The sequence below is a fragment of the Salvia hispanica genome, chromosome 3 (genome assembly GCF_029641045.1).
Source record: "Salvia hispanica isolate PSC_SH4W2 chromosome 3, Shi_PSC_v1, whole genome shotgun sequence".
Classification (NCBI taxonomy): Eukaryota; Viridiplantae; Streptophyta; class Magnoliopsida; order Lamiales; family Lamiaceae; genus Salvia; species Salvia hispanica.
This window is the reverse complement of record NC_142694.1, coordinates 34,525,650-34,539,278: the sequence shown is the minus strand read 5'-3', so window position 1 is coordinate 34,539,278 and position 13,629 is coordinate 34,525,650. Positions and strand designations below refer to the sequence as shown.

General features: G+C 37.6%; 2 protein-coding genes across 2 annotated transcripts; one reads left to right on the top strand and one right to left on the bottom strand.

Moving 5' to 3' along the window:
* Positions 1 to 403: 403 nt before the first annotated feature.
* Positions 404 to 5,147, top strand: LOC125214015 (4-coumarate--CoA ligase 2-like). Its single transcript, XM_048114846.2, has 6 exons — positions 404 to 1,656; positions 2,755 to 2,953; positions 3,414 to 3,559; positions 3,647 to 3,714; positions 3,824 to 3,926; positions 4,831 to 5,147. Exons 1-6 carry the CDS (start codon positions 589 to 591, stop codon positions 4,942 to 4,944), a joined length of 1,698 nt encoding a protein of 565 aa, XP_047970803.1. The 5' UTR covers positions 404 to 588; the 3' UTR covers positions 4,945 to 5,147.
* Positions 5,148 to 8,333: 3,186 nt separating this feature from the next.
* LOC125211575 (NADH dehydrogenase [ubiquinone] iron-sulfur protein 6, mitochondrial-like) lies at positions 8,334 to 11,205 on the bottom strand. Its single transcript, XM_048111433.2, has 3 exons — positions 10,962 to 11,205; positions 8,740 to 8,824; positions 8,334 to 8,646 (listed from the first exon to the last, which is right to left on the bottom strand). Exons 1-3 carry the CDS (start codon positions 11,094 to 11,096, stop codon positions 8,537 to 8,539), a joined length of 330 nt encoding a protein of 109 aa, XP_047967390.1. The 5' UTR covers positions 11,097 to 11,205; the 3' UTR covers positions 8,334 to 8,536.
* Positions 11,206 to 13,629: the final 2,424 nt, after the last annotated feature.

Genomic DNA, 13,629 nt, shown 5'->3' with positions numbered 1-13,629 from the left:
CAATGTGTATTAAAACTTATGTCCAACTAAAAATGTTTATTTTTGTGGAAATAAGTAAGTATATATCAATATCAATATGCTTATCCAGGATTAATAACTACGGGTTTCGAACCACACACTCATGATAAATGGTACTACTATCTATATGGTTGTGTACTTGTGTAATAATTGTACAAGTACAACATCTTATATGAAGTGCACCCCCACTTAAGAAGGTAAATCATTAAAGCCTCTTAATTCAACCAATATTCTATTTAATGCTTACTCTCATCAATTTATTTAAATCCATTGAATCATTGGCAAAAATTATTTATTGATTACATCAAATTCTAATCCAAAATTATTGTCGATTTCTTTTATCCAAACTTTATTGTTTATCGAAAAAAATTGGAAAATAGACATTACTGAAGAAGAGTAGTTGAATCGAATGGCGACGAATTGCGCCGTGTCAGCTCTTGCTCTTGAATCATAATTCTGAACTACCCAAAATACCCCTTCCTCTCGTATATATACTCTCAATTTTCCCTCCTTCAAAAGAAAGTAAGAAACCGCCACTTCTCTGTTTCTCTCTTTCGAAATCGATCAACAATGTTGAAGGTTGCAGCGAGCGAAGCTCAGAATCCAGAGATTTCATCTCACGCGCCGCCGCAACAGCAATCAGCCGAGGAAACTCACATCTTCGTCTCCAAACTCCCTGCCATTCCGATCTCCAACGACATTCCTCTCCACACCTACTGCTTCCAGCGCTCCTCTCAGTATCCAGATCGCCCCTGCCTCATCGCCGGCGCCGGCGACGGAAAATCCTACACCTTCGCCCAAACGCACTTCATCTGCCGGAAGGTCGCCGCCGGCCTCTCCGCAGCCGGAATTAGGAAAGGCGACGTGGTGATGTCGCTCCTGCAGAACTGCGCCGAGTTCGTCTTCACGTTCATGGCGGCGTCGATGATCGGCGCCGCCACCACCACCGCGAATCCGTTCTGCACCTCCGGCGAGATCTACAAGCAGTTCAAGGCGTCGCGATCGAAGATGATCGTCACTCAATCGTCGTACGTCGGTAAGCTCCGAGACACCGGCGACGAATCGATTGTTTTCGGGAAGGATTTCTCCGTCGTCACGATCGATTCGCCGATTGAGGATTGCCTGAGCTTCTCCGATCTGATGGCGGCGGATGAGGCGAATTTGCCGGAGGTGAAGATCGATCCGAACGACGCCGTTGCGCTTCCGTTCTCTTCAGGAACCACGGGGCTGCCTAAGGGGGTGGTTTTGACGCATCGGAGCTTGATCTCGAGCGTCGCGCAGCAGGTCGACGGCGAGAATCCTAATTTGTACTTGAAATCGGACGACGTCGTTCTGTGCGTGCTGCCGCTGTTCCACATCTTCTCGTTGAATTCGGTGCTGCTGTGCTCGCTGAGATCCGGCGCGGCGATTTTGCTGATGCAGAAGTTTGAGATCGGAGCTCTGCTCGAGCTGATTCAGCGGCACCGCGTCTCGGTGGCGGCGGTGGTGCCGCCGCTTGTGCTGGCGCTGGCGAAGAATCCGATGGTGGATGGATTCGATTTGAGCTCGATTAGGATGGTTCATTCGGGGGGAGCGCCGCTGGGGAAGGAGCTGGAAGCGGCGCTGCTCAGCCGTCTGCCGCAGGCGGTGCTTGGACAGGTATGCCGTATGCATCTCTCTTTTCACGTGAATTACGATAACTACCGATTTATTCTTTTAAAATTACGATCATATTAAAAATTATCATTATTCTAATGTGAAAATAAAAATTGTACTTTATTTATTAGGAAATAAGGTCCTATTGTAATATTTTTAAAATTTGAATATTCTGGGAGTAGTATAACAGATAATGTCATATAAGTGCTTTTCACTCCTTTGCTGGCTTTATGTGGGCATATATATATAATGCAATTGCTTTCATTTTCAAATAGTACAAGACTTAGATGACAAGAAATACTATATGAATTGATTTGATTGTTATATTATACTACTATCTCTCCCGTCCCCTCAAATTTTGACACAGTTTATTATTTCGATCCGTCCCTGAAAATTTAACGCACTTCACTTTTTACTATTTTTGGTAGTGGATCCCATATTCAACTAACTCATTCCTAATCACATTATAAAATTAGTACTTAGTATTTTAAAAGTAGGACCCATATTCCACCAACTTTTTCAACTCACTTTCCATTACATTTCTTAAAACCCATGCCAGGTCAAAGTGTGTTAAAATTTGGGAGATGGGGGTAGTATTCTTTTATAATTTTTGGAAGTGTGCTTTTAAAGAAATTGACTTGGTACGTGGGAAGTGGAGGTGGTGGAAATGAATGCTCTCTTAATATTGCTCATGTAGAAGTGTTACTTTGTCAACTTGCAATTATAAAATACTCCTAATTGAACACTATTAAAAATAGTCAAGCCTAAAGACTATGAAATTTAAGTTCGTTAATCATGCTCCAAAAATTTTAAAAAGCAAATTGTCATAAAAATTAAATTTGATAAATTCAGGTTGATTCGTAATTTTCAAAAATATCCGATTAATTTGCTTAATTATTTCATTTATTTAAGTATTGCTTAATTTGTGGGCCCGACAAAGATTAATTTAATTATTTAAGGTTGGAGTACAACTATTTAACGTAACGATATGTGAGTATATAAACAGTTTGCATTATGCCAACGGTCTAAATAGCCAAAAAAGCAATTTTACTATTCATCTAATTAATGTGTGTTAAATTGATGTTGGTTTATGATTATTAGGGCTATGGCATGACTGAGGCTGGGCCGGTGTTATCCATGTGCCCGGCCTTCGCGAAGCTTCCACTGCCAACCAAGTCCGGCTCTTGCGGCAACGTGGTCCGCAACGCCGAGCTCAAAATCGTCGACCCTGACACCGGCTGCTCCCTCCCCCGCAACAAACCCGGTGAAATTTGCATCCGTGGACCTCAAATCATGAAAGGTACTTTAGTCTTAACTACATTACTTGTACAATTGAGACCTTTAATTTGTAAAAAATAAATTTATTAATGTTTCTAGTACCACTATATAAATTAATATACTTATATTTTTATACTCTATATACTAACAAAAACAATTCAAATTGAATGAGAATCAGAGTTTATCGATAAATAAAGGTGAAAATCTAGTAAAAAGAATGCAAAATCCAAATTGCAAATAAATTTATTCGTTCAAATCAACATGTTTTAACCATGTACATGACAATTTAATTGTAGATCAAAAGGTTTCGAACTTAGACATTTATTATTTCAAAGACATGACTTTTCTTATTCAGAGCTATTTCGATACACACTTGGATCTCTCATTTTAGAGCAATAACAACAATGACGACAAATTGACAATAACTATAAATGTTATTGACTTGATGTATTTTCATGTTGATGTGCAATCATGTGAAATAGGGTATTTGAATGATCCGGAGGCAACTGCTAGAACTATAGACGTGGATGGTTGGCTCCACACGGGCGACATAGGGTACGTGGATGATGACGACGACGTGTTCATCGTAGATAGGGTGAAGGAACTCATCAAATTCAAAGGCTTTCAGGTAACATACATTTATTTTAGTCAATGTACCTCTCAAGGAAATATTTTGTTACGTATCTTATGTGAATGTCTTTTACGACGAGAGCAGGTGCCACCTGCTGAGCTCGAGGCTCTTCTCATATCCCATACCCAAATTTCTGATGCTGCAGTTGTATCGTAAGTCATCACAAAAATTATACATTTACATTCTTTTGAACTTAATTATTCATTATTAAAAAAATATGTAATTAATAACCTTTTTTTAAATTATACATTTATGTAATAGGCAAAAAGATGAAGTTGCTGGTGAAGTTCCTGTGGCTTTTGTAGTTCTATCAAATGGATCCGGACTTACTGAAGAATCTGTCAAAGAGTTCATCTCCAAACAGGTACAATACTACACTATAAAGGGTCAATTGCTATATTAACTAGTACTCCCTCCGTCCCAAATAATTCGTCCCAGTTTTCTATTTCAGTCCGTCCCACATAATTTGTCCCACTTCACTTTTACCATTTTTGATATTGGACCTCATATTCCACTAACTCATTCCTACTCACATTTTATTATAAAACTAATATATAAAGGTAGGACCCATATTCCACTAACTTTTTCAACCCACTTTTCATTACAATTCTTAAAACCCGTGCTCGGTCAAAGTGACCCGAATTATCCGGGACGGAGGGAGTATAAATTTTGGTCGACTTTCGGTCAATATTGCAACTTTCAAACAAAGGGAATTACATTATAACATTACTATAGTTCGCAATTGTTCCAAATCGTGAATACCAAATTTTGCTAGAGTTCGAACTTCGAACCTAGATTCGCCTTCATGAATTACGAACCATGGTCGCGAATCAAAGATGCTAACCTCGATTCGAAAGCTAAATTTCATACGTTAATCAAATTAAGAAAATAACCTCTGAAATTGTTTGAAATAATGGAAAGAACGTCATTTTAAGATTACCTAGATGTCAAATTTTTTGAACAACCAGCGTTTTGCCCACATCGGAAAATCCAGCTTTTACGTCATCACCAATTTTACTGAAAAACTAGTCTCATGGGACGGGGCAATTGAGAATTATAGTAGCAAAATTTATTATTTAATTTGCCGAATTTAAAAGTTATGGCATTGACAAAAAATTAACCAAAAGTCGGCATATGGTATAAAGAATGTAAAACCCTGGGAAATAATATTTCTAATTAAATGTTGTTTGAACCACTGTTTTTATTGCACTTCTTGTATATGTCACAAACTAATTTATTTATTTATTTAATCTTTTTTTGATGATCAGGTTGTGTTTTATAAGAGACTACACAAAGTGTACTTTGTTCCTTCGATTCCAAAGTCAGCATCTGGTAAAATATTGAGGAAGGATTTGAGAGCCAAGCTTGCTCATACCTCTTAATAATTATAATTACATATATTCAACCACATGAAATATGCAATTTAGATGTATCATTTATTGCCTCGCGTTTGTTACCTTTTTTCCATGTTTATTTATAATAAGGAAACAGTTTTTCATCATGTAATTTTTTTGGAGACATCAATTCTTTATTTCTTTGTATTAGTAATGTCTATTTATTCGATCCAATGAATATTTTGCAATAAGTTATCACTTTATGTAGTGATTTTAAATTTTTGAGTTTTCTTTTCTAGTTAATTTTTTAGAATTAAAACAATACAATCATCACCAAATCTACACATATATAAAAGGCGAGTTTTGGCATTTGTTTTGAAATATTTATATGTTTTGTCCTTATTCTAAAATATTTATAAGATTTGGACCAATTTGAATATTTTAAGTAACTCTCATAAATATTTATTTAGATATTTATATGAGCATTTGATTCATTCTTAAAGCACTACAATGACTCATTGGTGGTTACAAATATTTAAATAGAATAATGAGCCTTTAACAAATTTTGTAACCTATATTGTCTTGATTTTATAATTTATGATGTTTTAATTCCATGATCTCTCATGTACTAATTTTGTACCTATAAAAGGCATAGAGTTGTGGATGAAATACACACTAACAAAACATTCTTCATTCTCTCTCAAGCTCTCAACAATATATTGCACATTGTAGGAACACTGTTTTGCTCGATTTTGGAGCCCCATCAAGTTTATAGGTGCCTAGCAGGTTTGAGATGTTATATACGTTAGGAGGAAGTCGTTTCATCTTTGAGGAAAATACGTCAATTCGAGAGCACTAACCGTGATGTAATTTGTCTTGCGGGAAAGAGGGTTTTTCTTGACTAATTTTTATTGTAATTTCCATCTCATTTATTTTGGTTTTTTTCTTTGGTTCCAGAATTTTATTCCAATATTTCTTACGGTTCTTAGATAGGGAAGAATTGTAACATCCTTAACTCAAACATACATAATATTTATCTTCATCTTTACACAATTTATTATTTTAGTAGAGAAATATGAAGGATTGTTTTAAACATATTTTTCAAAAATTGTCAACACTTAATATAGTCTCTTTATCATTGTCCAAATAATTGTGTTTGTCTTAATTCTATTTTAAATTTGTTTAATTTAATGTCGTTTAGGTGTAAAATGAATTGAGGAGTATATATTTATTGAATTTTTATTATATGCTATATAGTAGTATATTTTTCTATTTAAATCTTATATAATTATATTGTTTCTTATTTTAATTAATCGATTAACAATTTAAAATCGTATGACAAAAAAATATTCCTTCGTGCATCGCACGTGGGTTAACACTAGTTCCTAAAAAAAAGGCACTGGTCGAAAGCATATTCAAATTTTTTGAATTGGAGCGAGACATTTATCTTCCGTTTTATGTAGATTTGAATATAACAATTGCACCATAATAAAAAATTCACTTTGAAGGTAAATCAATAATAGAATGATTTTTGGTAAACAAAGGAATGAGGTTTTATACAATCGTTCAAGTGGAAATAGGAATAGTTGTGGATGTTCAGTTGGATGAATATAACATATAGGAATAAAAAATATTTCACCACCGATTATATAACATATTCCAACTCTATAACATTCCATGCCATAAAATTGGGAAAAAAGGCAAAAATAATATAGGAGTAAAATTGGGCAACAATATAATTACATCAGGCATTGAGTAATGGAGGATGTCTGCCCCAAATTCAAGAATGCTAATTTTTTTTTATTATTTATCTCATTTTGAAAAAAAATATCCTATATTTACTTTTATTGTGATTGGAATTTTCAACCTATTAGATGTGGGAGAAGCATCTTTGAGGACCCTCGATTTATTGGACTTAAATATTAGAAAAACTCGAGATGTGGTCATAGATAATATCAAAAAAAAATCATTTTTTTCTTTTTTTTCAATATAAAGGGCTGATATCTTCATCACTTCATGGGCCAAAAAAGATAGGAATTAGCTGCTTTACAATTTAGAAAGGGCTGATGTGTTCATGTGTCAAAAAGGAAATAGGAATTAGTAGCTGTTTTACAATTTAGAAGAGACCAAAAAAAAATTGCATTTTTTTGGGAATTTGATTGAGCAAAACCTGTGAAGTGGCTTAGCCCCTTTGTGATGCAACCATCCCACCATCTTCAAATGCACTAGTTTGATACCAAAATTCAAGATTTGGCAAAAGAAATAATAGGTGTTAGTATATTCGTTGAAAAAACATTATGGTAATTAGATTCGAAAATGAAATAAAAGAGAATCAAGTAAGAAAAAACATTATGGTAATTAAATTCGAAATTGAATAAAAAAAAAAGACAGAATCAAGTAAGAGTAGGAGTAGGAGTAAACCAAATAAGAGTTGCAGCAGTAGTGGTGGTGGGGTAGTAGAAATTGGAGAGAGTCTGGGTAGAGCAGTGGTATATTCCGACATCTCCTTTTCTCCAATTGTAATTACCGTCGGCGAAGTAAATAGAGTTGGGGCTGAAATGGGTGCTCATCATCCTACGCCCAATTCTCAATCTCAATACTACTACTCCTACCATTTTCATTTCGATTGTTGAATTAGAATTAGAGTATATATCTATCCTTTCAAATCTTCTTTTTCAAAAATTGGGATGAATGTTGAATTTCAATTTTGGTCCAAACATACATCTTTATTCTTCATATTAATCCACAAGTCATCAAAACATTGCAGTAGATGACACTAGAGTATTATATAGAAGAGTGAGATTGATATACTATATGTTATACAATTGGGAATGAAAATGAATTGGAATTACTCGTATAGGATGATGAGCAGCAGCAGCAGCAGCAGCAGCACAGTTATGAAATCATCATCCCCTTGGCTGATACTACCAAGCTTTTATATATGCTGTTTGTTCTTTTCCTAGATACACTACGAATGCCCAAAAATTCTACTTCAACCACATCAAATATGTAATTCAGATTTGGAGTATCATTTTTTGCCTCCTTGCTTTTTTCATGTTAATTCTAATAAGTAACATGTAATTTTTTTAGAGACATCAATTCTTTGTATTAGTAATGTCTTTTTATTCGATCCAATGAATATTTTGCAATAACTTATCTCGTATATCATGGTTTTAGAGCTAAACAATACAATCATCACCAATTTCCTAAAGAAAAAAAAAAAAGCAACTTTGAGATTAAAAAATATGATCGATAATTTGTCTTCCGCTTTATTAGTTCTGAATGTCTTCTACAGAATTGAATATAATAATTGCACCAAAAATAAAAATTCACTTTGAAGGTAAAGCAATAATAGAATGATTTTTGGTGACACACAGGATATTTTTTCTTTCAAACACAATATGAGGTGAACATATTCATGTGAAAATAGTTGTGGATGAGCAGAATATGTTAGATGAATATAACGTTTTGGTCAAATCATTCTGAGTTAAAGAGGGTGCCAAATGCCAATACCCCAAACATGGGCAATCCTTATTTAAGGAAAAAGAATAACCATGCCAAACACCATGTTATCTGAATATTACAGCTTGTAACAACCGGGAGGAAGGGCCATAAAACAGCACAACATGAGACACGTCGTCTAGTGATGATGGTCTTGCACATATCGCAGACCACAATACTTGCACACAGCTGGCTCGTCCTTGTCAAGGCATATGAACTCAACCGGATGACCCAGTGCCGGGTTACTATCTGCAGTGAAGTCGAAACGGTGAGACACATAGTAAAATATAGCATTATGTGGGTGCATAGAATACACTTGGAACTGCAAAGATGGTCACAAACCTCCTTCACAAACAGCAATCCTGTCTTCTACTTTGATTGGTGGAACTTCATTGATCAATTCCATTGGAGACTTTTTACTCGTATCCTAGGTCAGCATCCGAAAACCATAATTAGAATAAGAGGCCGCATTAGTGCTCAGCCGGGAGATGATATGTAGTACATGCTAAATATGGACAAAACAGTAGTACATGAAACCAGGAGCAAAAGTGACAAAATTGTTGAAACCTCAAATAATACATAACCTAAAAGTAAGTAGCCATCAACTTAGGGAGGTATGCGACCACGTAGATCTACAGCACATATCACAACTTATTATTGTTCACTAGCCAGATAGAACAAAGGAAAGCATTTCTTGTAATTGGCAAATGCAATTCATACTGCCCATTCGTGCCATTTGTGTAGAGATCAATGGCCAACTCAAGTGTGATCATAATCATCACGGCCTACTCAACCAAATATGCTACTCAAAACAAAGCGATACATAGAACCAGGAGAAATAAGTGACAAATTTGTTGAAACCTCAAAGATAATTTCAGTGATATAACCTAAAAGTAAGTATCTATCAACTTAGGGAGGTATGCGACCATGTACATCTACAGCACAGCACATACACAAACTTATATTTGTATGCTAGCCAGACAGAACTATGAAACCATTTCCTTGTAGCTTGCTATGCATACTGCACATTAATGCAATTTGTGTAAAGATCAATGGCCAACTCAAGTGTGATCTTAGCTAATCATCATGGCAAACTCAACCAAATACTCTACTCAATATTCAAACACTTTTTTTTCCTCTTATTCAGTACCCTCAAGGATCTTGTCATTCAACTCACTCCTCGTATTTTCCTAAGCTAGGAACAAATGGAAAAATCCAATGAACTTATCGATCCTCGTATTTCCTAAGCTATATTTTTAAATTGAAGAGCACAAGCATAAGAAATACTCCGTGACCGTGGATATCCTGCCTATACACAAGAATATCAACATGAGTGCAGGTATAGACACTCTATAGCTTACACTATTCACTATTTCTACTAAACCAGATTGCAAAACATTATGTATCACACGTGGCGCCTTCACTCGGTTTTTATGCCAGAAACATCTGCAGCCGTAACTGAGACTCGGTCTATAAAAAAAATATAGGACCAGAAAGGTAAATAAGAAGAGAATATTCACACTCTGCCCCGCCCCTTCCATTTTTGGGAAGGCAATATTGAACTGCCAAAATAATCATGACAAAAGGGGCATATCAGTTCTTGAGTCCTCTATCACCTTCCTATCCATCCGGGTAATAGATAAAACAAAAGGTCGAATACAACAACACTGGAAACCAACAAACAAAATACATGATTACAGATCAGCCCTCCGCATGATACATCTACGGCACATATCACAACTTATTATTGTAAGCAGATACAACAAGGAACCATATCCTCGTAGCTTGGTAAACAGCATGCATACTGACCATTCATGGAATTTGTGTAGAGATCAATGGCCAACTCAAGTGTGATCTTAAACATCAAAGCCTACTCAGCCAAATACACTACTCAATACTCTGAAACATTTTTTTTGTCCTCTTATTCAGTACCCTTTAAGATCTCGTCACTCCTCGTATGTTCGTAGACAAGGAATAAATGGAAAAATCCAACGAACTTATCACTCCTCGCATTTCCTAAGCTAGATTTCTAAATTGAAGGCACAAGCATAAAGAAATAGTATACATTAGTTTGCGGACACCCTGCCTATACGCGAGAATATCAACAGGAGTGCAACAGACACTATAGCTTACAGCATTCACGATTTCTATTAAACCAGATTGCACAACATTATGCATCATGCGAGAGAAGGCGGTGTGTTTTCGGTTTTCTACACTCGACTCAAGGAGAGGGACAATTCTCTAACTTTTACCTTTCCCTTTTTTTTGGAAAACAATATTGAACTGCCAAAATAATTATGACAAAAGAGGCATATCAATTCCGGCGTTTTTTATCAACTTCCTGATAATAAAAGGTTGAAATTGAAAACTATCACACCGAATACCGACGAAAAAAAGCGTGATTACAGATCTTCAAATCTAAATCGACAAAGCCGCCGCGTCAATTAAAGCGATCATTTGATTAATTAAGATCAGAAGCTCGAAAATAATTGGATAATTTTCATCATACATAAGTAAATAAACAAATAACACGAATTTCCCCCAACGTACGTATAATCAGATACCTGCATCCATTTTTGGGTATGAGAGGTGGCAACTTCGCTGCTAACGATGCCGCTGAGGCTTCTGGAAGATCCGGTGAGGGTTTTCATGAGGTGCGTGGCCATTTTTAATCCATTCCTTCTCCCGATTGCCGCCATTGTCGAGGGTTGAGGTGCAGGCTGCAGAGAGAGAGCTCGATTTAGTTCAAGAGAAAGGGGGGAAATGAAATCTCAGTAATTGCGTTTGGGACCTAAAATTTTCAAGGTCATTTCATTTGCATCCTATGTTTCACTATATAATTATGCAAATTATACGGAAATTACATTGAAAAAAATAAATTGAATTATTAATACTTTTAGGCAACTGTGGAAAAATACATTTTTAAGCACGCAATATTGAACATACAACAATTATAAGGATTAAAAATATATCGATATATATGGATTTATAAGTGCAGCTTATTGATTTAGTTTGTTTCCTCGTTTGGGACGTTTACTTGGAATACTACTACTACTACTACTCTTAGGTGATTACCATTTAATATTATCGTTTCAATTGTGAATAAATTGTCCTATAAAAAAAATTGTCAATTGAAATATGATGTGATAGCCGAACTTACACGTTGATTGAGTGACCGGAATGGATCACTTACCACAATTCTTACTTCATCACCTAATACGCACACAAACATGATAAGTGATGGTGGGGTCCATCACACATACTTGTGTGTGTATTAGAGCATCCACAATAGCGGCTAGCCGATTCGCGTTGCTAGCCGGTCGGCTAGCCGAACCATTGCAACCGGCCAGCCGAGAATCGGCGTGGGCTAGCCGATTAGAGGGCGCTGGCCGATGCGCTGGTCGCCATTGTGGCGTGCCGATCGGCCAGCGCCAATTTTCATTTTTTTTTTAATTTTTTGAGAACCTATATATACGCGATTTTAGTTTCATTTTCATTTGCACCACTTATTTTAACGAGTTTTCTTTCTCTCTAAATTTCTGTACAAGAGCAACATCGAGCGATGAGTAACACGGGTGGTAGCAGTGGTGGTAGTGGTGGTGGTAGTGGTGGGGATATTGAGGAGTGCGAACGGCAGATGAACGAGGTTATGGAGGCCTACATGAACCGCGAGCTAGAGCGGTTGAAGGGTCGAACAGCAGACGGTACCACGCCCTCCACCGGTTGTCCACCACCGAGCAGTGATTGATCGAGATCACGTAGCTACACATCAGCGGCTATATGACGACTACTTCGCTCCGGACCCGCGGTTTCCAGCAACCATGTTCAGGCGGCGTTTTAGAATGCGCAGGGAGTTGTTTATGCGTATCGTTGACGCTTTGGAGCGTCGATATCTTTATTTCCGCTTCAGGCACGATGCGGCTGGCAGACCCGGCCACACCCCTATCCAAAAGTGCACGGCGACAATCAGGCAGTTGGCCTACGGAGGCGCGGCATACATGTGGGATGAGTACCTCCACATCGGTGAGACAAATTTTCGGTGAGCAGTACCTTCGAAGCCCTACCCCCCAAGATTGTCAGAATCTGATGCAGATGCACGGGGAGCAGCGTGGGTTCCCCGGGATGTTAGGCAGCATAGATTGTATGCATTGGGAGTGGAAGAATTGTCCAACTGCCTGGAAAGGGGCCCACACGACCGGCTACAAGGGAAAGAATCCCACGACGATCCTCGAGACCGTAGCTGATTACCGGCTGTGGATCTGGCATGCGTATTTTGGGGTAGTCGGGTCGAACAACGACCTCAACGTCCTCAACTTGTCGCCCCTCTTCAACGAGAAGTGTCAGGGCATCGGTCCAGCCGTCTCATTTGTGGCCAACGGCAACCGGCATGATATGGGCTACTACTTGGCGGATGAGATATACCATAGGTGGCCCGTCTTTGTGAAGACGATTAGGCACGCGGCGGATGACAAGAAAGCTTACTTTGCGGAACGACAGGAGTCGGCGCGCAAGGACGTGGAGCGCGCATTTGGTGTGCTCCAGTCTCGATGGACGGCAATTAAGGGTCCAACGCGTTTGTGGGATGTCAAATGCGCTGTTGATATAATGTACGCCTGCATTATCATGCACAACATGATCGTCGAAGACGAAGGCGTACAACTGACTAGTTGGGCCAATGACGATGAAGCCGGTCCAAGCCACGGAACGGCCACCCCTAGTGTACGACATGGGGTACCTCTCGATGAAGTCGGCCGCCTCCAGGAATATGCCGACATGCGCCAAGTGGATGCTCATATTCAACTCCAAAAGGATATAATTGAAGAGTTGTGGGCACGGAAGACTGCACGGCGATAGTTTTTTTCTTTATTATGTAATTTATTTTTTTAAATGAATGTACTTTTTTTTTAATGCAATTAATGAATTTTCCCGTATATGTCTCGTAAATTTAATTCCGTAATTTAATCGTAAATTTAATTCCATAAATGTAGTTGTTTTGAATTATTTTTATTGCGGCTGGCCTATGGCTGACCTATTTGAGTAAATGCTGACGTGGCAGGTTGATTTTTAGTGCTGCTGACATGGCAGAGAGAGAGTGGTTGGCTTATGGCTGGTCTATTTCTATCGTGGATGCTCTTAGGATATGGAGGAGGACTTATTGTAGGTGATCCTTACTGGTAACTGACTGATGTGTAATTTTTGCATAATCGGCATGTGATTTTGATTAACTGATTA